Source organism: Rhinolophus sinicus, chromosome 3, assembly GCF_057876585.1.
Source record: "Rhinolophus sinicus isolate RSI-liver-muscle chromosome 3, RSI-T2T, whole genome shotgun sequence".
Taxonomy (NCBI): Eukaryota; Metazoa; Chordata; class Mammalia; order Chiroptera; family Rhinolophidae; genus Rhinolophus; species Rhinolophus sinicus.
In genome coordinates this window covers 158,892,241-158,919,698 of record NC_142503.1, presented here as the reverse complement: position 1 = coordinate 158,919,698, position 27,458 = coordinate 158,892,241, and the positions used below count along the sequence as shown (strand labels likewise).

General features: G+C 34.9%; 1 protein-coding gene across 1 annotated transcript in view; it reads right to left on the bottom strand.

The window, feature by feature from the left end:
• The window catches only part of PIAS1 (protein inhibitor of activated STAT 1), a 113,440-nt gene that overhangs the window by 32,546 nt on the left and 53,436 nt on the right, over nt 1-27,458 (bottom strand). Inside the window, exons 3-6 of the mRNA XM_074327512.2 lie at nt 9,694-9,778; nt 9,380-9,427; nt 7,566-7,656; nt 6,776-6,910 (exon numbers count right to left, since the gene is read on the bottom strand). Of these exons, the coding sequence (XP_074183613.1) occupies nt 6,776-6,910; nt 7,566-7,656; nt 9,380-9,427; nt 9,694-9,778 (359 nt within the window). The remainder of the gene's footprint in view (nt 1-6,775; nt 6,911-7,565; nt 7,657-9,379; nt 9,428-9,693; nt 9,779-27,458) is intronic.

Genomic DNA, 27,458 nt, shown 5'->3' with positions numbered 1-27,458 from the left:
GAAAACTAACACTTGTTAAAACACCTACTGCGTGCCAAGCACTATCTTAGGTGTTTTCATGAATAGATTTATTTACTCCTAACCAAAAAGCTGTTGAGGGAGTCATAAACCTACTTTTATGGATGAGGAAAGTGAAGTGTAGAGAAGTAAAAGAACTTGTCCTAATTTTCCAACTTTCAAGCAATAAAGCCCGGTCTGCCATGCTTCTGTATTACCTGACTACCTATGCTAGAAGCTAATCAATTTAAAGCACTCATAGAAAAGCATACTCTTACAACTAAATATAAACCAAGGCCAATAAGATGTCACAGTCACCATAAACCATATTTAGTAGGTAATAGATATATGTAAAATAGTAGCTATTAAAAAATTATAAATTAGATTGGCTTCCTAACCTACACTATTTAATCTCTCTCTATGCCTTTAATCAGTTCTTGAAAAGACCCTACTTGGGCCATTATCACAACAAGGAAAGGAAATATTAAAGATTTTCAAAGAGAAGCTGCTAGTTTGGCAAATGAATAGATGAATATCCATGACCAGCAGAGGGACTACCCAGAGACAGTAGAAGGAAAGGGAGACAAAGAAAATAAACAAGCCAAGCCAGAGTGAAGGGAACGTGATTTGGTAAGAAGAAGAAATGAGAGCTGAGGGTTATGACGGGTCAGAGAGGCCTAAACGAGAAGGCCCACTGTCCATTTGGTGTGGGGATCAAGAGGAAGATCAAGAGGTTTGGAAAGAAGCAAAAGGAAAAATAAGTACTGCCATCTTCTATCTTACTGTGACACAGTTTTGAAAACACTCAACATATACTATCTACTTCATTTAATCCCCAGAAGGCCTATAAGATAGGTAAAATATGTATTTTTCTAAGTGAAAGGTTGATGAAACGGAGGCACAAAATGATACGTATGTAATCTGCTCATGATCACGAGTCGGCGTGGTAACAGAGCTGGCACTAGAAACCAAGAGGAAACAGGGATGTCAGGACAATGACTTAATGGCCAAAGCCAGTGTAGTTCTTCACAGTTCTTGCTTTCACACACGGTTTGCTTTGACCCTCCTACCCTAGTTCAACTTACATTTCAATTTTGTTACTTTCTGTTTTAAAAATGCATCCCCTTCTTTTGGCAACAGAATACCCTACAATAACCTCTGAAAGGTCAATTTTTTCATTTAGAGTTCAGAAACAGATCTGTGTTCGCATGGTACACATTTTCTGAGGGGAAAAAATGAAGTGTCAAAGCTAATTTACTTTCATTAATAAATTTAACAATTTATTCATGAAGAACAAGTAACCTTAAAACTTGCCTACATTTTAGAGCATACAGCATACAAATCTAGTATAAAGCTAAAAACCTTCTTTTCGGGGGAAAAAAACACCTTATTCACCTTTATTATTTATTTGATTCATGTTTCAAGTGTGATAGAAACTAGAGAAATGCTAATTAACACGGTGAAATTATATACTAACAGCTTGAATGTTCAGAACTAGGAATTACCCTAAAGCTTTTATATAATTTTAAAGACAGATCAAGTAGAAACCACAACTCCAAGTTCAGTGAAAAGGTATGTTCACTCCAGTTGAAACATGTAACTCCCCCCCCAAAAAAAAACAGCAGCAAAAAGAACGTCAAGTATTAACAAATGCCATTTGTACTGATAATACGAAATTAAATCTTACATCACATGAAAGAGAAGCAGTAGCAAGAAACTCCAAAACTTAACAGAAGTATTGTATTGTATCTCTTTTAGGTAGATGATATTATATTGTTCCCACTAGCCCTTCAAAATACTACCTAACTCCAACAATTGATATTGCATTACACTGATGCTTTTGTCAAATGCTTCTTTGAATGTCTTCAAAACTAAGTTCATAGGACATTTTCTCCATGATTAAGATACAATCTACTTGTTAAGTGCCCTACACAACAGTATCTAACTAACTTCTCTACAATGAGTGTTTAATAAATCTGAATGCAGTTGACTACCTGAGGTAGGATAAGAAGTTACAACATCGTTCACCTCACCTATTTCCTTCAAGCACTGTACTGGTTCTTCTCTTTCACATTATTTTTTCTTTTTTTAATTGAGATATAATTGACATATAACATTAAGTTTAAGATATACAATGTGTTGATTTTATACATTTGTATATTGCAATATGATTACCATAATAGCTTTAGTTAATACTAGTTCTTCCATTTACTTCCTTTGAAGACATATTTCTAACAATTCTCAGTGGCAACTAACAATACAAATTAATCCCCCAAACAATAAGAGATCCTACACGAATTATTCAGAGTATCTTCACAAGTTGAATTAAAACTAATGATTGAAAAACAACCTAATAAATCATCTTTTGGGTTTTGAAAGAGAATAATTTTCTTTCAATGTTCCACTTCAAAAAGGTTTCCAACTTATAGATAAGGGTCTACGCAAAGATCTGACCTTACCTGGTAGACCTTCAAATCACTGAAGATACTGTCTTTTTTCTGAGGTATGGAAAACTTCCCCTGGGAAGAGTATCTCCCCCTCCTCTAGAGCTATGTATCAGGAACCACATTTCCCTCCCTCCCCACAGTTTCAGATTTGTTCATAGTTCATTGTAAACAGCCTGGTGTTTAATCACACTTCCCTGATAGGCTATACTTTTCAAAGACAAAAACCGAACATTTTCAACACCCTCTTCAAAAACGGGAACCCCAACGTACACTAGAAGTGAAACATTAATAAAAAGGATTCAGAAAACCTAACGATGACGTTAATTAGGCAAAGGAAACAAATATAACCTTGATAGATGTCAAAAAGGATTTTGATAACATTCAATCCATTTCTCACAAAGATACCCAGTAAAAGAGGAATACAGGAATTCATCATTGATATAATTGAGTTTTATCAAAAATTAACAGTCATGACAATACTTAATGTGGTAACACCAGTAGTATTCTCATGAACACAACGAGCAAGTCAAGTATGTCCACTAGCACATTGTTTTAAAGGTTCTAGCCAGCACAACAGAAGACGAGTAAGAAATTATGGCGTAAGTATTAGGATTATCATTACTTGTATAATGATACATGTCAAACTCTAAACTGCCTATCTGGAAATACCAAGAAAGAAACCAACTAAAGAGCTGTTGGAACCAACACATGAATTTAGGTATTAAGTAAAATACTCAATAATAACTGGCTTTTAAATAAATCAACAAGAAATAAGTTCTTTAGAAAATATAATAGAAAAAAGATCTATCTATAATAACAGTAATAATAAACAACATAGGAAATAAAAATCATAGATTTATAAGAAGAAACCTATTAAGTTACTAAGGAACGTAACAGAATTTGAATAAGTGGAGAAATACATAGTTCCTGAAAACGGGACATTAAATATTGTAAATTAATTCTCATTAATATACAAATTTAAAGTAATCTCATTCAAATTCCCAGAAAGATTTGGGGGAGTTATGCAGGGGAACACGTCTCACTCTCTGTAATTATTTTTCCAACGTGTCCATTCTCCTCGTAGCTCCTATTTATCCCCTCACTCTCAGCAGACTTACCTCACTTTCCATCTCACAGATAAGTCATCAGATCAGAACTTACTCATCTCTCCACAAACATATACACTTATCCAGTCCTTTTATTCTTCCATTAAATAAAGAAGTTGTCCCTCCCAGCTATCCCGCGTTATATGCAGTTCACTATTGTTTAGCCTTTCTTTCTCTTGTATACTTAACCTCTTCTTCTGAAGAAGAAACCTGCCACCATCTTTAACACATATTAAAGACTCTCCCATTAAAAGAAACAAATAACTCGCACACTTCCCTCCAGCTCACCCAACCTCTTTCCAAAGCCACACTCCTCTAACTCACTATCTCTGCTGCCTCACCTCCACCTGGTCACCCCCTGGCTTCTCCTCCCACCATCCACCAAAACAGTTCATGCTAAAGTCACCTTCGTGTTCCTAATCCAAAGGGGATTTTTTAGACTTCAACATACTTGAATTCTCAACATCTGTTCACTATTACTTATCATTTCCTTCCTTTTGGAAACTCTTCCCTTGGCTTCTCATACTCACCCTCCATGCTGCCCTACCTCTCTGGCATTATTTCCCATGTCCTCTGCAGGCCTGTTCTCTTCTACCCAGCAGTAAAGTTATAGTTCCTCAAGAATAAGTCTTAAGCACTGTCCTCTTCCTACTTAACACATTCCCCCCTAAGTAATGTCACCCTTGCTTGTGTGGCCCCAATAACCACCAACAATATGCAGACAACCCACATTTCTTTTTTCCAGCACAAACTTATTCTCTGAGCCTATATGCCCAATTGCCTATTCAGAATGTCTCAAAGCCATTTCCAATGCAAAAGCTTCAAAAATGAACTCATGATTTCCTCCATCTATCTAGTCCTCCAACACTCCCTCCCCCAAAGCAGAAAAAAAACAAAACACACCACAACTTAGTCCTTTTTCAGTGTCTCTTCTATCTCGGTAATATTTTCATTTACCTTGTTACTCAAGTCAGACACCAGGGAGTCACCTGTGACATCCCACTTCTCTTAGCGCCACATCTAATCTATCACCGAGTACTACAGATCCACCTGCTTCCTTCCTTCCTCACCCTCACGACTCTAGGCCAATGGACTCTCTCTCTTACTGACATTTTAGCAATCGCTTGCTCCTAAGAGGTGACCTCTCTGCATAATTCTGGTCTCCATTCAAGCTATTTACCACTCTGAAGAGTGACCTTTTCTAAACAGAACTAGGGCCCTGGAAACTTTCTGCTTAAAAAGAGAACATCTTTAATATGAACATTCCCTCAAAGGTCCTGCATAGTCGGGCCCTTTCTTACCTCTCCCGCCTCATCTTGTACATTGCTCTTCCCCATTCTCAGCTCCCTGCTACACTGGCTCTCTTTCAGTTCCTTGAAAAGAGCTATGCTCACCCATCCAGGGGTTGTGCAGGTTGTTTCCTTCTACCCTTCTCTCAGCGTTTGGCTCAGTCACCACCATGTTTCCCTGAAAATAAGAGCTAGCCTTAATAAGACAATCAGCTCTAATAAATAAGATAATCAGCTCTAATGCGTCTTTTGGAGCAAAAATTAATATAAGACCGGGTGTTATGCTCATGTCATGTCATGTCATGTCATGCCATGACATGTATACCCGGTCTTACAGTAAAATAAGACCGGGTCTTGTATCAATTTTTGCCCCAAGACGTATTAGAGCTGATTTTCCTGTTAGGTCTTATTTTCGGGGAAAGAAGGTACTTCATCAGGGAAGCCCTGCCTCATCTCTCTCTAGTTCAAAGTGCTCTTTAACATACTCTGAAATCGTCACACACATCTCTCCTTTATAGTACTTATGATAAGTAAGTTCACTTTTTTCCATGTGATCATCTGGCCTCTGGATCTCAGGCTCCAAAAAAGAATTTTTTTGCTTGCTATGGTACTACCAGGTATCAGTATAGTGCAAGGCATACAGTAAGCATTCAATAAATTTCAAATGAATTAGTAAATAGATAAGAGCTATCAAAAAACTGTAATAATCAAAAACATTCTGAAACTGTCCCCCTTCCAAAAAGCCAGACTAAGAAATAATATTTTAAAAGTTCAGAAATACACCAGGATAAATAAAAATCAAATATATAATAATGGTGGCTTCTGAATCAGCATTTAATGGTATTAGAACAACTGGCTATTTAAAAAATGAAAGTACATTTTTATTTTATACTGCACATAAATTTATGCTGGTTACATATTTAGTAAAACAAGAAACCTCAAAAGTCTAGAAGAAAATATAAACAATATTTATGTAATCTTGGAAAGAGCAGATAGATTGAACATTGATGCAGACTGAGGGGGAAAGACTATAAAGGAAAAAACTGGTTAAAGATTTGGCTCTGTAATAAATCTTCTACACGTTAAATAACCACATAAATAATAAAAGGCAAACAAACTGGAAACAAATATTTGCAACAAGTGAAGGAGAGTGAAGTCTTAATATAGTAAGAACTCATAAATCAGTAAGAATAAGAAAAACATGATAGAGAAATAGATGAATGAGCATGATTTTAAAATGTAAATAAACACAAACAAAATATGTTAAATCTCAGCAATAATAAAAGGAGTACTAATTAAAGCAATGTGGAGCCATTATCTATTAAAAGTGGTCAAGATTTTAAAGTAGATAAAGCTGTTGACAGCGTATGAGTCAACAGGCACATGAATAAACACTGTAAGTCAGATAATAAATTTGTACAACATCTTTTGATAAGGCAATCTGTCAATGTATACAATATTTCTTAAAATTCTGTAAGCTCTCTGACTCAGCAATTCACAGGGAATTTAAGGAAATTATCATGTGCAAAACTATAGCTACTAGGATGGTCTTCAAAATGTTCTTTGAAATAGCAATGAATGAATCAATCAATGAATCAATCAATCAATTAAATAAGTGCTCACCAATAGGGAATAGGCTCAATTGTGGCATACTCATACTGTAATATGATGTAGCCATTTAAAATCATGTAGATGAACATGTAATGACATAGGAAGACATTTATGACAAATTGGTGATTGAAAGGATCAGGTTATAAAACACTGGATACTTTATGATCCCATTTTTTAAATGGGAACATGTGGAAAATTCACTGTAAGACAAAAATAAATCCCTTTTGTAACTCATTTTACACTATCATTTACCTATAAGCTCAGGTATCCATGGAGATTAACCCTTCCTACAAGAAAAACGTGGTAGAAACAAAAATTTACTTACTCTTCCAATTTCTGCAGTCCAAGAAACAACAATGGTGTTTGGTACTGTTGTGGACAATCGGACAAGTGAGGTGATATTAATTGGTCGGCTGGGTCGCTTTGGTTCCACACCATTTTTAGTAGGTGGAAGATAACCCTAAGGATGAAATATGATTTGTTTACTTATTATTTCCACAATCATTTCAATTCCATTTAAAAAAAACACCCTACAAACTATGTACTTATAAAATATGAATGTTTCCATTAAAAAGTAGAGAAGCAAACATTTACAAGAGTTTCTTCCTGTGTGTTTCTCTAAACCCTACAGTCTCATTATAGCAAGCCCGAGAAAAATACTGGTGATAGAACTTAAAAATCTCTAAAATGTAAGAATCAGGATGAATTCATAAAGAGCTCAGATAAGTATATAAGGAATATTTGAAAGTCGACCGGTAACAGCCCCAACTCTCACCCTCTGCCTAAGGCACAGAACGCTTCAAATCTCTATTCTACCGCAGGCTTCCAGATTCACATGAATACAGTTGAGGTTTTGCTGAAACAAATTTCTTCTCCCCCAAATCCAGTATAACACTAAGGCTTCCACGCCAACTCCAAGTCCCAGACTTTGTCACCACAGCTAGTGTCACAGCTGTTAATTGCATATAGTTAGTACAAGTGTTTCACTCAGTCACATGAATATATATCCAAAATAAGATGATTTCTTAATGAATAACTACGATTAACAACAGCTGTGATGACTTATTTGATAGCAACGTTGGCAATGCATTTAAAAAACAGCTTTTAGGACTTACTGGAAGGCTGCAAGGCTTTGTATTCACTTTCACACAAAGATTGGGTGGGAAGTGATCTTCTTGTGGACAACTGGTTTCAGATAAACAAAACCTAAACAATAAGAACAAGTTTAATTTCCTTTATTAAAGGATGACCTCATTAATATTTTTGTTCATTAGCTAATCTAAAAGATGGCCAAACTTAACAAAAAACTATTAGAACTAGACATTTTCTACGATGAATAAGCATATTTAAACATGCTAAAATAAATAACTGTCAGTGTAGTTTCAGTGATGACAACTATCCACCTGTAGTTGGCTTCATAACGTGTCCAATCATTTGTTGAAGCATGTTCTGGGGGGTGGGCAGGCTCTGTCATTGAATAAATTTAAGTAATTCTGAATCAACAAATGAAACTGTTTCCTTAATATAGAACTTCTCAGAGCTAAGCTAACATACACTGCAACTTTTTAAGAGGGAGGGATAATATACAGTATTTCCCAAACTTATTTGCCTATGAAATATTTTTTTGGTTTTCAGCCAAATGCTGTAAGTCTATCCCCCAGACCAAGTTCTGTCCAATAGACAAGGTACTCCATTATTCCCTGAGATCTGAAGATCTGAATAATAATATTACTTGTATTATATTCGCATGTATTGAGAACACTATTTTAGAAACTCATGAAAACATTTATTTCTGAATTAAATGCATAATCTTTTGGGACACCCAAGGATAGCTACATAATTTGTAAATTCTCACTCTGTTCACTCTTATATAGATCAAGAAATAAATTATTAATTTGCTATTTATGACATCTGCTCTTAATTACTTCCTTATTCCCAATATACAGCTGAGTTCCTTCTACCTTTAAGAACGTTCACATGGAAATGTAATGGCTCTGTGCGATGTCAGAGGGATAGTGGATGGGGGGAGAGGGGGTTCACACAGTGTGAGGGTTATATATAAATGATAAACGTCTAAGTATTGCTTTGTCTTGTGCACCTGAAACTAATAAAATTTAAAACAATTTGAAAAAAGAAAACAATGTGTATACATTAATTAAAAAATAATTTATTTCTTGAAAAAAAAAAAGAACGTTCACAGCACCTTTGACTTATATGTTAAGAAGAACCCTGTCTCTGAACTGTGAAATATTCATGGATAGTCAGTCATTGAGTAAAAAGAACAGCACAATATGGTTTATATGAGAGAGAGAGAGAGAGAGAAATGTTAACATAAAAGATTTCTTAGAAAAAATGAGCTAAGAAAAGAAATTGAATAAAAGGTAACTATGAATCCATGTTGGAAATGTTTCCATTTGTCTTTGCAAAACTATCAAGAAATATTTCATATGAAATATAAATTTGAGAGCATTTAAACTAATGCTTTAAAATACAGGGAAAGCAAATTAGACTATTTTGGTTTTGTTAGTTAGCCCGTGAGACACTGTAGATTTAACCTTAGTACTAGTTCCTTATCTACAGTAGCTTGCTACTCATGCAGATAAGGCCTTTGCTTTCATAAAACTTGGTACTTCTAAAGAGCTGACCACTCTGGTATTTAAACATATCATTAGCTGGAGCTTCTCAAACAACTGAGGGCAACCAAAATGAAGAGGTGTGGTTAGATGTATGTATGGTACATGACTTGATATGTTAAATCTCAAGTGGATAAAAATTAGGATATTTCATAACAGGAGAAGATTTTCCCTCACCCAAACATCTAAACCCAATACTTTCAATATACTTAAATGAAAATCAAGGTGGATTTTTAAAAATCTTTCAAGAAATATTAACTTTTAAACTTGGATATGTACTGTAGTGAACACTGTACCTTAACTGGACCTGCACTGTGAAGTCACATTTGGTCCCAGAAATATCCCTAGAAAAGACACAATAAGAACTACTATTATTTTTAAAATATGCACATAAAAGCTGATACAAAGATACTGTTGTTACTACAGAAAGTTTTTCAAATTATCAGAGATATAATTGTTTTTAAGGTAACTAACACTACAATAGTACTTTTAATAGTAATATTTGCATGACACTAATACTCACCCAATACACTGTTTTTTAAAAAATTACTTAATAAAGACGATGCTGGTTTTAACGGCCAACTACAAGTTACATTTGAAGACAACTTACATTGAACTACTGATTTGCTGTACTTGCTGTGGTGTCAAGGCAAATGCAAAACACGTTTCTCGAAAGCGCTGGCTGTTGTCTGATGCTAAAGGGAAAAAAAGAATTATACTTTTAATTACCTTCAAATTCATCAATAGAGAACACAACATTGATAGCTAGCTAGCTAGCTAGATAGACAGACAGACAGATGATAGACTGACAGATAACCAAACAATCACATCTTGGGGAATTATCACATGTCTTTAATTAACTGGGACGTATTCTAGAGTATAGAAAACAAGGCAATTAAAACACTGAAAAATAAGTGCCAGTTGCAATATAAAAGAAACAGGCACAAAAATGGCTAATTCCAGAAGATATAGATCAGGATTTAGATTCAGAAAAAACATAATCAAAGAAACACTAATAAAAAATCAGCTAATCATATAAATGCTTGCATCTAAAAAGCACACATAAAAAAACATGCTGATATTAATTTTACTTAAAATAGAACATAAACCCATTTAAAGATACAGTACATGGTTTCTGAGCTAAGTAACAAATATACGCATCTTGAGATCTGCACAGGTGAGATGACATTTAGTATTTAAGGCAAATTAAGAATTTTATCATCACTTGTCTAACTACACCACGCAAGTTTTATCCAATAAGTATCGTATATAATTTCTCCTCTGCTTAGATGACTTCAGAATTTGCCTGTGGACACTACCTCAAAGATAGAAAGTTACATGTAGGAAGGAAGGGAATAAAGAGAAAATGGGAGAAAGGGAAGGGAGGCAGGGTGAAGAAAAGAACAAGAGCGCAGGCAGGCACGCAGAGGTAGGTTAGTTAGTGCAGAGCAGGGATTCCTACAGTACGCTGCTGTGAGCAACACCAGTTCTATCAGCTTTTAATACGCGTTATATACATGAAAAAAATCATGGTCAATATCCCTCTTGCTCCCAGCAATTCCACTTCTGGGTATTCATCTAAAGAAATCCAAAACACTAATTCAAAAAGATATACATATGCATTCCTACATTCACTGCAGCCTTATTTACAATAGCCAAGATATAGAAGCAACCTAAGTGTCCATCAACAGACAAATGAATAAAAAAAAGATGTGGTATATATACATACAATGGAATGTTACTCGGCCAAAAATAAAAGAATGTAATCTTATCATTTGCAACAACATGGATGGACGTAGAGAGTATTATGCTAAATGAAATAAGTCAGAGAAAGACAAATACCATATGATTTCACTTATATGTGAAATCTAAAGAACAAAATAAATGAACAAATAAAAGAGAAACAGATTCATAGATACAGAGAACAAACTGATGGTTGCCAGATGGGAGGGGGGCAAAGGGGTTGGGTGAAAAAGGTAAAGGGATCAAGAAGTACAAATTGGCAGTTATACAACAGTCACGGTGATGTGAAGTACAGCATAGGGAGTATAGTCAATGATATGGTAATAACTATGTATAGTGCCGGGTGGGTCTAGACTTATGGGGGGATCACTTCGTAAAATATATAAATGTCTAACCACTATGCTGTGAACACCTGAAACTAATATAAAATAATACTGAATGTCAACTGCAATAAATAAAAAAAAATAGGGGTGGCCGGTTAGCTCAGTTGGTTAAGAACATGGTGCTAATAACACTGCGGTTGCCAGTTCGATCCCTGCATGGACCACTGTGAGCTGTGCCCGCCTAAATAAATAAATAAAAATAAATATCCCTCTTGTTCACTAATGTTTCCTCAGTGCTTGGCACAAAGAAGCACTGAATGACTGTTGAATGAGCAAAAGAATATGAAAACCAAGAAACACCAGATTAAACCATTTAAACTGTACTTTTCCAGGGTGGTTTTCTAGAACAAAAGGATCCCTAGAAGTTAATACCAAAGAATTCCTGGCCTGTAGGCTACTTAAACCTGTGAAGAAACAATAACTGAACTTGGTCTTCTCTTGCTTAAACTGGGTTTGATCCTACTTCCAAGTAACACTTCCGCTACAATTACCACCAAACTACAGTATGTCATGCTGAAAGAGCTGTACAAGTGTATCACTCTGAGAAAAAAAATGGAAAAGAGCACCGTTGCTTTCATCTCAATATAGGAGTATCTTTTAAAGGCTAGATTTGTGTTTCTGCTTTCTATGATATGGGAAGGATTTAAAGAATCTATCCCCAAGAAATAGTTACTAACTAGAAAGTTATCTTAATTATGAAGTATCAACCTGACAAATGGCCAATAATCAAGGACCAGAATGTAGAAAAGCAGACAGTTTCCTCAGGACAGTTTCCTCCGTGAGGCAATGCAAGTAAGTAATTCCTTTGCTTCTTAAGGAATATTTCTCTCTCCATAAATACTAAACTTAGTCCAGTAGGCTTAGCCTAATTTAGATTTCTGGCTCCATTGTAAAACAGTGCTAAAGTAAGTTCCAAGCAGAAAAATTCATATTATTCTCTAGGCAAAATTTCAGATTCATATTAGAATATATGAATACTGTAACTTTTGGAGACACACGCAGATTTAGACAGAGAAGATATGACTAAAATAGCAAGGCTGTTTCTTGTGCCATACAGAATCAGGCTTATTACTTTATAATAACCACTCTTTACAACCTCTTTTATATATAGGTTATAATGCTCATAAAGTTATTATTTATCTGCAAAAGCATCATTTTATACTACATGATTTTCAGGCTTAATTTCTACTATGAACGCCAGTGACGAATTTATAGTTTAGGTCTTGAATAACAGACTATCTAAAAACTTTTCTAACAGTGAATTAAGCTATCATTACCCTTTTAAGAAAAATTCAGGCCAAATATAATCATAGAACATTCATACTGAAAAAAGAGTCTTAGAAATCATCTAAAACAATCACCTCCGATGTTGGGGGTATGCATCTCTGTGAGTACACAAGACAATCCATAGGGATACAGGAAAAAATTATTTGCCTGCAAAAAAGGAGCTTTAAAAAGTTGAGATTTTTACATAAAATCTGAAATCTAAATTATAAAAGTATCTAAAATTTTATATAAAATCTTAACTTTTTTAACTTGTTTTTTTGTTTTATAACGTTTGTTTATATATATTACATAGCTATATATATATATAGTTAAATAATTTAGCATTTCACATATATATGATTCATATATATATGATTCATATATATATGTATATGTTTATATATATATATATATATATATATATATATATGAAATGCTAAATTATTTTGCGGAGAGGTGCATGTGACCAAGTAACTTTGTAGACCGTTGATCTAGGGCTCAACCTTCCTTTCCTTTCAATCCCTCCAATCATACTTGGAACACTTTTAGAGATGGAAAGAGCGGCCATTACCTTTTCAGGCAGAAGATGGCTGGTAATGAACAGTTTAACTGTAAGAAAGCTTACAGCCCTATAGAGAGCAGCAAAGTTTAGTGGAAAGAGATGAGATCACACAGACCTAGATTCCAAACTGGTTTTGCCACATATTTGCCTTATGACCTCAGGTACTGATCCTCTGAGTCTGTTTCCTTCAATATATAAACATAAACACACACATACACACAAATCCTAATAGGGTTATTTCGAAGAATGTAAGTGAGGTGAGGTATTTAAAAAAACCAACAATTTCCTTCCCTGTCCCCTTTCCTCCTTACACCCTTATACTGAATCAAAATACATAATGCTGTAACTGCTACCCACTGGTCACGTAGCATATCCAGCGACAGCCATTCTTCAAATATTTTAGACAGTATTAATGTGCTTCTCTCTCTCTATTGACTCTACCCACTGTATCTCAGGCGAGATTTCAGAATTACTCACCATCCTGATCTTTCTCCTATGGACACACCCTGGGTGGTCACACCCTTAAAGTGACAGCCACACTGAACACTCTGTCACAGCGTTTATTGTTTGTTCGAAATATTTGTGGCCCCTTTGTATTGGCCTCTATGTCCCCACGGGAGGATTATAACTCCAGTGCCACTGCCATTAGCCTTGGCAAATGAAAAATGAGAAGAGTACGACCTCCATGCAGACCTTTACAAGAGCTATCTTTCGGATTAACCATCTTTCTTTCCAGTCTGCTTTGATTCTAGAGTGAAGAAAACACAGAGCAGACCCACAGCCATAACATAAGTGAGAAGTAAATCTCAGTTGTTTGCCATTGAGATTTGGTTGCTTGATACATAATTCTGGATATGATGTGACTACAACAGTATTTTTTAATCAAAACTACCATCTAATAGTTAATCCACACAACAATCATGAAGAAAAGGTATCCTCTCCTTTTTCAGATTTAGAAATTGAGGTTCAAGTAGTTATGTAACTGTCAAGGCCTCGTACTAGGTAAGCAGAACCAGAATTGGACCTCAGGCCTACACATCTCCAAAGCCCATGCTCTTCTCATAACATAGGTCTATTAGCTCCCCTGACCTAGGTAGGTGCTGTACTTCTATTAATGTAGCCTCGCATTATACTGGATCACAGAAAATCGAAAAAGAATTACCCACTATCCCCTCATCATAACTACTTATCATTTTTACACATTTCCTTCCAGTCATTTTTATATCAAATTGTATGTACAATTTGAAAGCTTGCTTTGTAAAAAATTACCCTTATCACAATTAAGTGTTTCAATTACAATCTCTATTACCATATTTTAATTATTGTATTGTATTCTATCTATAGGGTATATTAAAATTTTAATTATTCCCTTGAAAAGTCCTTTACATTGTTTCTAATTTTTCATTATTTGAAACAACTCTAACATCTTTGGGTTTATATGTGTGTTTTTTGGAATGGGGCAGGGCTACTTACAATTTTCTTGGGGTCAATTCCCAGATGTGGAATTTCTGGGTCAAAAAGTATGGAGATTTTTACAAATCTTGACACATCATGAAACTTATTTTCAAATGGTTGTAACACTTTATATAATACCATTAGCAATATATGCATCTACTAATTGCACCCTACTCTGGCCTGTATGGGAGTTGTTGTTAATTTAATGGGTGGATCCTGGTAACGCCTTAGTAGTTTATCTGCATTAAGAAATTTCCCGTTTTTTGTTTAATGTCCTTTTCAGTTAATTGTTCTATCTTGTCCTACACCCATTTTTATATTTGTATAAGTGTTTCATATATATTAACCCTTGGAAATTTGCTAAAAATATTTTCCCAGCTGCTACATTTTTTCATTTTTGCTACATTTTTGGGTGATATAAAAGTTAACTTTTTACATAGTCTAATCTATCAACCATCTTTGTAAATTCTAGTTGTTCCCCTTCTCAGGTTCAATCAATACACAATTCACTTTTTTGGTTTTGTTTTGTTTTTGTTTGTTTTTCCTGTTGTTTCTATGTAATTATTAAGTCATCCGGAACTTATTTTAGTATGTGATATTTTTAAAAATCTAAATTTCTGCTATTACAAATTGCTTACAGCTATACTAACACATTGTTTGTTAAATAATCCTTCCCTTCCCTATTGATGGATGTATGTGCTTCCTTTATCATATATTAGATCCTTCCATCCATCATGTTCTGTGTCTGGGCTATTTTCCCACTGGCCTTTTTATCCTGGTGCTGGAACTCTATTTTTTCATTCTTAGAGCTTCATTATGTTTTAATATCTTACAGTTAGGTTTCTCTCCATCCATTCTTCTTTTTTCAGAACTTTTAACATTGACTCAAACATTTATTCATCTAGATGAACTTCTGAATTCTTTTGCTACGATTTTTAAAGCCCAATGGTATTTTGAGTACAATTATAGCAAACCTATGAATTATTACGAGCTGACATCTTTATATCTTTAATCTTCCCATCTTAGAGTACTGTACCTGTGTCCATTCATTCCTATTGTCAAGGTTTTGTCATTTTCATCATATAGATTAGTTATACATTTCCCATTAAGACTATTCTTATGCCAAATATTAATCAATTAAATGACTGAATAAATATTCATATAATGGAATACACTACAACCAAAAAAAAATAGAGAAAAATCAGTTACACCAAAAGCTAGTTTCTTTTTGAAGATCAATAAAATTGGTAAACCTCTAGTAAGACTAAGAAAAGACACAAATGACCAATATCAGGAATAAGAGGAGACATCACTATAGAGTCTACAGATAATTAAAAGCAAATAAGAGAATAAATATTATGAATACCTGTATACCAAAATTTTTGACAACTCAGAGAAAACAAATTTCTTAAAAAAACAAAAACTACCAAAGTGTACTCAAGAAGAAATAAGATAACCTGAATAGTCCTATATCTAGTAAAGAAATTTAATTTGTAGTTAAAATGTTTCCAGAAAGAAAACTCTAGGCCCAGATATCTTCTCAGGGGAAGTCTACCAAATATTTAAGAAAAAACAAATACCAATTCTACAAAAATTGTTTTAAAAACTGAAGTATTCCATCAAACATATAAGAAAGAATATAAATTCTAGACAAACTCTTCCAAAAATAAATCTAAATGGAGGGAATACTCAACTCATTCTATGAATTCAGTATTACTCCAGTACCAAAAAACAAGACAAAAACATTTTAAGAAAAGAAAATTACCAACCATTACCTCTCATGAACATAAACAAAAGTATTTGTAACAAAACTTTAGCAAATTAGATCCAACTATATAAAGGATAATACACCATAACCGAGGGAGGTTTATCGCAGGAATGCAGAGTTGCTTCAACATTCAAGTCACCAGGTAACAAACTAAAAAAGAACCACACTGTCATTTCAACGTGTAGAAAATACACAACAAAAATTTAATATCCATTCCTGATTTTAAAAAGTACTCTCAGCAAACCAGGAATAGAAGTGAACTTCCTCAACCCAATAATGGATTGCTATGAAAAACTTTCAGCCAACACTGTACTTAAAGGTGAAAGACTAAATGCTTTCCCTAAAAAATAAGAACATGGTAATGACAGCCACTCTCATCACTTCTATACAAGAATGTACTGGACATTCTCACCAGTTCAACAAGGCAAGAAAAAGAAAAAGCATTAGGATTAGAAAACAAGTAAAACTCTATCCACAGACAATACGATCTATGTAGAATATCTAATAGAATATACAAAAAGCTATTATAAAAAGCGAATTTACCAAGGTAAAGATGACATACAAAAATCAGAAATTGAAATTTAAAAAACACAATAGCGTCCCCTCAAAATGAAATACTTAGGGATAAATCTGACAAAAGAGGTGCAAGGCTTATACACTGAAAAATGCTACACTACTCAGAGAAATTAAGAACCCAAATAAACGAAGAGATATACAGTATTCATGGATCAAAATAGTCAACGCTGTGAAGACACCAGCTGTTTCCAAACTGATCTTCAGGTTCAATGTAATCCAATCAAAATCCTAGCGAGGGGCCGGGCCGATGGCTTAGGAGGTTGGAGCTCCGTGCTCCTAAAGCCGAAGGCTGCCGGTTTGGTTCCCACATGGGCCAGTGGGCTCTTGGGTTGCCCGTTCCACCTCCTGCAGCTGAGATTGAACACGGCACCAAGAGCTGAGCTGCCGCTGAGCTGCCGGATGGCTCAGTTGGTTGGAGCGTGTCCTCTCAACCACAAGGTTGCCGGTTGGACTCAACTCCCGCAAGGGATGGTGGGCTGTGCCCCCTGTAACTAATGGTGACGACTGGACCTGGAGCTGAACTGCATCCTCCACAACTACGATTGAAAGGACAACTTGACTTGTAAAAAATCCTGGAAGTACACACTGTGCCCCTTCCCCAATAAAATCTTAAAAAAAAAAAAAAAAAATCCTAGCGAGGTTTTTTTTTGGGGTGGGGGGCGATTAGAAATAGACAGGGTGCTTCTAAAAGTCACGTGAAAATGCAAAGAACCTAGAAGAGTCAAAACAACTTTGAAAAAGAACAAAGCTGTAGGGCTAACACTAGTTGATTTCAAGACTTACAATAAAGCTACAGTAAATAAGACACCAACAAGACAGACTATCTTGATATTACAGATAGAAATGTTGGTGTCGAGATAGAAAAACAGCTCTATGGAACAGAACAGAACGTCTTGAAATATGCCCACACATACACGAATAACTGATTTTTCACAAAGGTGCAAAGGTAATTTAGTTGAAAAGAACAGTCTTTTCTTTCTTCTTTGTTTTTTTAAGGTAACATTGGTTTATAACATTATATATATTTCAAGTGAAGTCTTTTCAATGAACGGTGCTGGAACAACTGGATACCTATATGAAAGACAAACAAAAAAGAGCTTCGAATCATATACTACATCATACACAAAAATTAACTCAAAATAGTTCATAAGTGATATCATAGAAAGTGGTAGAAGAGGAAGCTCCAGGAGTTAGTCCCACCTCCAAAACTACAATTAAGCTAGAAAAAAACAATCAGAATCAATGATTTCAGAACTCTGGGACCTGATCAGACACAGCAAGCAAAGGAGGGCCTGATGAAGAGAGACTGCTGAAATTTGTTAAGAGAGCTGTGTGAGTGACCTAGCAAACCATTCCCCAGTCCTTAGCCTCACCGTGCCCGAGTTCCTAGAGGGGCTGGCTGTGCCAGTATGGACAGTAAGGATTTGTCCTCCAAAATTTGGGGGCTGTGCATTTTGTTTGGAGTGGTGGTGCCCTGAGGGACCACAGCAACTATTTCCCTTTGTTTCAAGATTGCCTTCAGCAGCTTCCCCAACAGCAGCTATCAAAAGATTTAAAAAGGAATACACACTTTTTTTTGGATCCAGAAGTTTGGGGAAATCGGTCAAGTCAAAGGCTGACTGAAGAGACACTGGAAGAGAAACTTCACAGACCACACACAAGGAATAGATACTGAAAAAAGGTGTGGAAAAGTCATTGTACAAATGGATACCTGCAACCTTCAACAATTAATAAAAGCAATCCTTGAGGAGACTCTTATTTCCACAGTTAGCAGAGTAAAATACTCAAATCAGCCAGTTCTCAACAAAAAATTGTAAGGAGAGACATACAGACCAATGGAAAACATGTGAGAGCCCAAAAATAAACCCTCACATCTACAGTCAATTGATTTTCGACAGGCATGGTAAGACCATTCTATTCAGAAAGCAGAGTCCCTTCAACAAATGATACTAGAAAAACTGGATATCCACAAGCAAAAGAATGAAGTTAGACCCTTACCTTATATCATATACAAAAGTTAACTCAGTATGGATCAAAAAACTAATTTAAGAGCTAAAATATAAAAATCTTAGAAGGAAATAATCTTCATGACATTGGATTTTGCAATGGTTTCTTCAAAATGACACCAAAGGCACAGGCAAAAGAAATAATAGGTAAACGAGACTTTACTAAAATTAAAAACGTCTGTGCCAAAAAGGACACGAACTAAAAAGAGGAAAAAGACAACTCACAGAACGGAAGAAAACACCTGAAATCATATGATAAGGGTTTAATGTCTAGAATATATAAAGAACTCCTACAACTCAACAGCAAAAAGACAAACAACCCAACTTAAAAACAGGCAAAGCTGAATAGATATCTCCCTAAAGAATAGACACAAAAGGCCAACAAGCACATTAAAGATGATCAACATTATTAGTCTTTCCAGAAACGCAAATCAGAATCATATACCACATACCCAAAACCAGATACCACTTCACATGGACTAGAATGGCTATAATTAAAAACAAAACAAAATAACAAGTGTTAGTGAAGATATGGAGAAATTGGAACGCCTTCTCATATCTTGATGGTGGGAATATTAAAAAATGGTGCGGATGGCGTGGAAAACAATTTGGCATTTCCCCAAAAAGTTAAACACAGAATTGTAAGACCCAGCCATTCCACTCCTATGTACCTACCTCCCCCAAAGAATTGAAAGCAGGAACTCAAGTAGGTACTTGTATGCCAATGTTCGCAGCAACTTTATTCACAATAGTCAAACGGTGGAAAAACCCAACTGCCCATCAATATATGAATAGATACACAAAATGTATATCCATACAATGGAATATATTTGTCAGCCATAAAAAGGAATTAAGTTCTGATATGTGCTGCAACATGGATAAACCTTGAAAACATTATGTTAATGAAATTAGACAGACAGAAAAGGGCAAATATTATACAATTCCACTCACACGAAATTTCTACAATAGGCAAATTCACAGAGACACAGAGTAGTGTAGGGGTTACTAGGGGCCGGGGGGCAGCAGGAATGGGGAGTTATTGCTCAATGAATACAAAGTTATTGTTTGGGATTAACTTTTCAGAAATAGTAAACTGTTTAGAAATAGTGGTAATGGTTGCACCATATTGTGAATGCAATTAACACACTGAATTAGACACTTAAAATGATAAAATGGCAAATTTTGTTTATATTACATATAACTACAATAAAAAGATTAATAAAGGTAAAACCTAAAACTATAAAACTTCTAGAAGAACACATAAAAAATATCTTTGTGACACTGGGTTACTCAAAGATTTCTTAAGATATGATACCAAAAGTACAATCCATTTTTTAAATGGATAAATTGGACTTCAACAAAATTAAGAACTTATGCTCTTGGAAATATACTGTTAAAAGAATGAAAAGAAGCCACAGACTGGGAGAAAATATTTACAAATCACATATCCATTAAAGGACTTGTAGCCAGAATATATAAAGAACTCTTACAAGTCACTAACAAAAAAGCAAACAACCTAACAATATTTAAAATGGACAACAGAGCTGAACAGGTACCTCACCAAAGAACGTAAATACATGGATGGCCAGAAAGCACATTAAAAGATGTTCCACATCCTTAGTCTGGGTTATGCAAATTAAATCCACAATGAGATACATATCTTTTAGAATGTCTAAACATTTTAAAGCAACAGTGTCAAGTGCTGACAAGGATGGAGAGCTGCCGGAAAGCTCATAGACTGGTAGTAGGAATGTAAAATGGCTTAACACTGGCAAAAACATTTTAGCAGTTGCTTAAAAAGTTATAACTGCATCTATAATGTGATGCACTTATTCCATTTCTAAATAATTTACCCAAGAAAACCATAAGCATATAACCATACAAAGGTTTGGGCCCAAACTGTCACAGCAGCTTTGTTTTCAAAAGTCCCAAACTGAAAACAACCCAAATGTCTATCAATAGGTGAATGAATCAATAGTGTTATATCTTATACAATGAAATGCTACTCAGCAGTAAGAAGAAATGAACTTCTGATATACACAACATAAATCTTATAATCTCGAGAAACTAGATCTCCCTCCACCCTCAAAGAGTATACACTCCATGATTCCATATATAAAATTTTACAAAATACAGACTAATCTATATTGACAGAAAGCACATTCAATCTAGGGACTGAGTGGGAATGGAAAGTGTAGCAGGGAGGGATTACCAACGGGATGAGGAAACTTTGGGGAGTGATCCAGATGTTCATTATCTTGATTGTGGTACTGAGGTCCCATCATCAAAATGTATTATTTGTACACTCTAAACATGTGCAGTTTATGGTATGTCAAGGATATTTCGATAAAGATGTTTAAAAAAATAGCTGACTAAAGCAAAATGGAAAAAAAAAAAGGCAGAGGGGGCGGGTGGATGAACAACAGTAGGCTGGGGAACTGGTACCAAAATTTAAGGCTCAAGTCAAGGAAGAAATAGCTAAAAATTCATAAAGAAAAGAAGAGGGCAATGGTATCCTTGATACCAAGGGAAGAGAGAATTTCATAGCAAGTGTGGACAGTGTTAAATGCTCAGAAGTCAGTTAAGATAAGAATTGAGAACTGGATTTAACAACAAGCAAGTCACAGCCGATCTTAGCTGGACCTGTTTCAGTGGCACGGCAGGAGCAAAATCCAGACTGTGATGAGTTCAGGTATGAATAGTTTATTAAGTCACTGATTTTAATACTTAAATATGAGATCTTTGTTTTCCTACCTGCAATAAGAAATTATACTAATATCTCAGATTTCTGAATTACCATACGATTTTGTATCACTGTAACCAATCTTGAAGGTATCCAAAGTTCTATAATGTACAGTAATTTGAAATTTTTGCTAAGATAGGAGGAATTTGAATATTGGCTGTTTTGGGGACGTAGGATGAATGTCCCTCAGGCAGAACCTCAGCCTCTCAATAGGACCTGAATTGTTGTATACTTGTCAGTGTCTCTCACTGAGGATCCAAAGAGATGTCACATTTTCTGCTCCAATTTAGAGAAAAGATAAAATGTTCTAGTGGTGTTCACAATTAAGGATACTTACAAAGATCATGGGGGATAATCTCCTGTGAATATTAAGGGCTTGTTTTGCTCATGGGAGGACATTTTCAACCATCCCCTCATAAGTATTAATTACTAATGTTTCCTTTGTAAGAAAGAAAAGCATTGCCCATAATAGTCAGGATATAATTATAATTAAAAATCATAATATGCAGAGAGAAAGATACAGTTTTAGAAATCTTTTTTTACATATTGTTCCAGAGAGATGAACTAGACTAACAAGAGAAAGAGGAATCATGTTACAATTTACATAAATTCAAAACATTGGAAGGTAAAACCTAGATACATAAAATAAACAGTTATTGAGATTCTGATGATAGAAATACTGAGCTAATCTAAGTGGCTGTACTTTCAACTGCTCTAAAAATATTCGCTATTCCACCTCACCAGCAGAAAGAAAAGCTAAAAATAGTCATCTTTCTGTTATAGAATATTTCTTGCTGTCTTAGAGAAAGTGAAGCTAAAGTACCTATCTATAAATGTCAGCTTTAAAAACTTTAATGAGCTCTCTGGTTTATTCACACAAACAAACAAAAACCTGGACAACTATGGAATTTTTTAAAACACAGCTGAAATGATATAGTTTGATCAATTAGACTACTAAAAACCAGTCAGACAGAAGGCAACAGAAAATTTGTTTTCTTTAATAAAATTTGAATTATCAGCATATTCACAGCACCTAACAACTTTATCTGTAAAATTGGGAAGTTTTTTTAAGCAAACAATATTTAATGACTTGAGAATAGTCATAAAATAGTAAGGGGAAAAGGGGCAAGATATAAACTTGAAATATACAGCATAAGCACATTTATATATGCATTAAAAGATCAATAAGAGGCAACAAAAAACTGATTTCCTTGTAACTTTTAAAATTCTTCACATTGAGCATGTACTGCTTTTATATTATAATAAGTCTTTGTTTCATGTATCTTATAAAAAACCAATGTAATATCACACACACATTAAATATACAGCTGTGATGTTCTATTGCTAGATTTTAAGAATTTTCATGTTGGCAAATATTTCACAGAACTTGGCTACAGTTTTTGAGGTACAACAAGTTATACATGAATGTTTCCACTCATACAGAATAAAAATTACCAACACCAAGAAACAGGAAACAATTGTCACATGAAATATTAGACTGTAGCTCTATAAAACCATTTGATTTCATTTCATCACAACTTAATTGCAGGTTATTTAATAAACTCATTTTCAGTAAACTTGCCTATTGCTTTTTGTCATCTTTCTCCTCTGGAGTTTAACTACCTGTCCTATTTACTTTGTCTTTATATTATTTCTGTTTACTGAATAATTAGCTGATATCCTGACAGACTTAATCGAATATAGACTCCTTGGCAACTCTAAAGCTAAAAATATGGTAAATATTTTATCTGGCCCATCTATTCTCTCACAGCTGGCAGGCTATCAGGCTATTTTGAGTCCAGTGGGGTTAAGAAACAGGACCGGGTCAAACCAAGCCAGCCATCTATGAACCATGTCAGATGATCAATGTTTAAATGCAAAAATAGAAAAAGGAAGCAGACTATAATTGGGAAGTTAGTTTTCTCTCTCTCTCTCCTGCAAAAATGTCTTTTCATTTTCATTTTTTGTGGTTGGTAATACAACTACTTCAAGTTAGAAAAAAATGTAAAATTCTGCTACTTAATGATAGCAGCTAAACAAAATTTTGGTATTTATTCTCCAGGCATTTTCCTATACATACATACATATATACAGACAGACAGACAGACAGACAGGCATACATCATGAGTGTAATATACTCTTGCTTCCCACAAAAATTGCACTGAATATTTTTCTGACTTAAAAACATATAATAAAAATCTTTCCAGGTCAATAAACATATCTTTGTCACCATTTTAAGTGGCTACAGCGCGTTCTATTATATAGATATGCTACAATTTAAGCAATCTCCTGTTGCTGGACATTTAGGTTATTTTCAAATTTTCCTTCTAGAACCGATGCCTTAATGAATCTTTTCCTCCATCCCTGGGTGTGTGGGTGTGGGTGTGTATTTTTGTATGATCTTTACTTCCTTAGGACATCCTCCTTAGAAAAGGAATGGGTGGGTCAAAAGATATACATATTTTTAAAGCTTTTATACAAGTTGCCAAATTGTTTCCAGAATGTTGTTCACTTGCATAGCTAAGTGGTATATGAGAGTTCTAGATTTCCTTGCCAACGCTGGACAATAGATAAAAAACATCGTCTTACATTTGCATTTCTCTGGCTACTTTATAAACCGACTACTTTTCATACCCTTATTGGCTTTGTGTTGTGAATCACTTTTTTCTTTTGATGCTTCAAAATTGACAAGTGACTACCGCTTTTTAGTGACAATTTCTACCTAAATAACAGCACTTTCTTTGGTATGGGGTAGGTGAACACCTACCTGGAAAAGGTTCACAAGAGAAAGGAAGGAAAGAAATCAGAAACAGTGAATCAGCACACCCCTGGCAAGAAATTCTGTGGTGAATATAAAGAAAATGGAGGTATAACTGGAGGGAAATTAGGAGAAAAGTAGTTTGCTAAAATGAGAAAGTTAACATAAAGCTGTATATGTATTAATGGAAAATATCTATTAAAGACGCAAAAAAAAAATGATGACGTAGGAGAGAGCGAGCAAAGAATTACTAAGCAATGTCCTTGAATAAGCAGATGAATAGGATCTGATGCACGAGTGTAAGGATTGGCTTTAGCCCAGAGACCAAAGAGTTCATCCCGAGTCACGAAGAGAACGAATATAGCGTATTGTCAGAGATGTAAGTCGATGGGTATAAAGAACTTTTGACGGTGGGAACTTTTAGAAGTTAACTTTTGATTGGTACCACTTTCTTGGTGAAGAAGAAATAAGAAGCAAAGTCATTACCAAAGAGAGTGAAAGAATAGTTGTCCGTGAGGGAATAGTGTGTCCAGTGACAATAAGATGTGCAATGGTCCTTTAGCAAAGTGAGTGGGAATGAACCCGGGTGACACTATCTGATGGCTCGGGAGGGTTAAGCTCACACACAAATCTCCCACAGCCTTTCATGTATTAAAGATATATAATATGGTCATATATTGTAAGTATTTTCCCTTGGTTTAGTTATTTTGCCATTTAATGTAATAAAGTTTTTTGAGTCCTCACAATGAAATCGTATTGTTTTCCTTCCTTAGGGAAAATTCCTTCCTCACCAATATTATTTATGCACTTTGATGATTATTTAGGCATTTATATAAATGAAATCTGTATTTCCTGATAGTTTCATTTTAAGCATTGAAATCTTTAAACAATTTTTATATTATTCTGATAAGTTACAAGGGAGGAATCTTATTTTATCATGGTTAATTAGGTAATCCTGAACAATTTAATACTCAATTCATGCCACTAATTAGAAATTTCACTTTTATGTTATTTTCAAATGAAGTATTTCTACTTCATTAACTGCTTATTCAGGCACCAAAAGTCCACAGTTTCAATTACTATACCTTTGCCATATATTGTATATTTTATGTGTTCTGGCATACACCCTTTTTCAGAATTCCTCTGTCTATCTTCATTTTTTCTTCTAGATTATACTGGACATTTTCGTTATGGTACACACCACATCCAAATTCCCCTCTAGTTGAACCTTTCCAGCCCACACCTCCTATCAGGTTTAGGCTGTTTTCAACACTGAACAGCCATTAATAAGGCCAGGGGCATAATTTCCCCAAGGGTGGCCTATCCACTGACTTCTGGGCAACCATTAAGTGACTAGGCCTGAAGGGATCCATCCATTAGAAACACATTAACTAAAATCAATTCAAACTAGCTTCTTCCAGGATCTGGAGTGTGGAACACAGAGTATCTTCAAGAGCTCTTCGTAGCCAGAGACAAACAAAATAGATGCTTAGAAAGACACACAGGTGCCACAGAGGGAGAGAATGCACATAACCAGAGAGAGTATGGAATCATAGCTTTCTGATTCTGGTCTTAATTTCCATGTATTCTTACAATAAACTTTTCTTAGATGAGCTGAGGTATTACTCTTCCTTACAATGAAAAAAGCCTACAACACAAGAATTTTAGAATTTGATAAAGCTCTCCTACTCTTCCCTTCACTTCCCTCTCCATTTAATTGGGTTTTTAATTACAACTACACTAAATTTATTGCAAACAGACATCTTTCAAAGGACTATGTCTTTCTATATATTAAAGTTTTGGGGGTCTGTAAATATTTATTTTCTATAAATAAGTCTTAACGAGTATTCTTTTGTATTTTTTTGTTATTGTTACACGAGATTTTTCTTCAATTTTCTAACTAATTCTTAGCAAACATACCAATATTTCTCAGAGTGCGTCCATGAGAAAATACCTTGAGATGATCTAAAGGAAAAAGGATTCCATGCTCAAAGAATTTTGGGAAGTTGTTGCACAAACCATCTCTTACTCAGAGATTCATAGAGCACATCATCGTATTTAAAACCCTAAGAAATTCTGCAGTAACAAAACTTATTTAAGTACCCTAACTTAATGGGACACGGTCGGAGAACACCTATTGGGATCCCACAGAACCAGTACCCAAGGATAACCTTTTGTAAAACAGTGGTCTATAAGCTAGCAGACATTTCTCGTATACTTATTCAGTAGTTTCTATTCCCCCAATAGACATTGTTGTTTCTGGCTTTATTTCCAGTCTCAGAATGGAACATATGACCAAAGTCTAGGCTGAAAAGTACACTGCATTCCCCCATCAGGATTGATTGGTCAAGGGCTGGACATGGCATTTAAAGTAGTTCAATCATAGTGAATGTCAGGACTTTTCTTGGAAATGTCGGGACAAAGACTTTTCCTCTTTTCGGCTAGATTTTAATCTGGAAGGATTCCAGGAACTGCCGGGAACTACATAATGCCTAAAAACTGGGACCAACATCAAGGAAGCAGAGCCATAAAATAGAGAACATAAACAAATTTGTTACACAAACATGCATTCAACAAATATTTACTGAGCATCTAGTATGTATAAGATATTATTCTAGGTGCTTGGGATAGTCAATGAATAAGAAATCAAAACCTCTGCCCTTATGGCACTTACATTCTAACGGGAAAACAAAGATAATAAACAATATCATAATAAATAATGTTAGAAAGTGATAAACATTATAGAAAAAATAGGGCAGGGTAATGGGGACTCGAAAGAATGAGACAGAACTTTAAACGGGCTAGTCTGGGTAAGTCTCATAAAAAATATTAATATCTTGAGTTAAAGGAATTAAAGGAGACAGCCATGTGACTATCTGTGGGAAGGACATTCCAGGTAAAGCAAATACCCATGCCAAGGCCCTAAGAGCATACAGTGCATTTGAGGAACAGCAAGAAAGCCAGTGTGGTTACCGCCAAGTGAAGAAAGAGAATACTGGTAGATGATGGTATCAGACAGGTAATGAAGAGTGGGCTAGATCATAAGAATTTTGGATTTTACTGTGAGTCACCTGGAAGGCCATTTGAATTTTAAACAGAGAAGTAACATAATTAG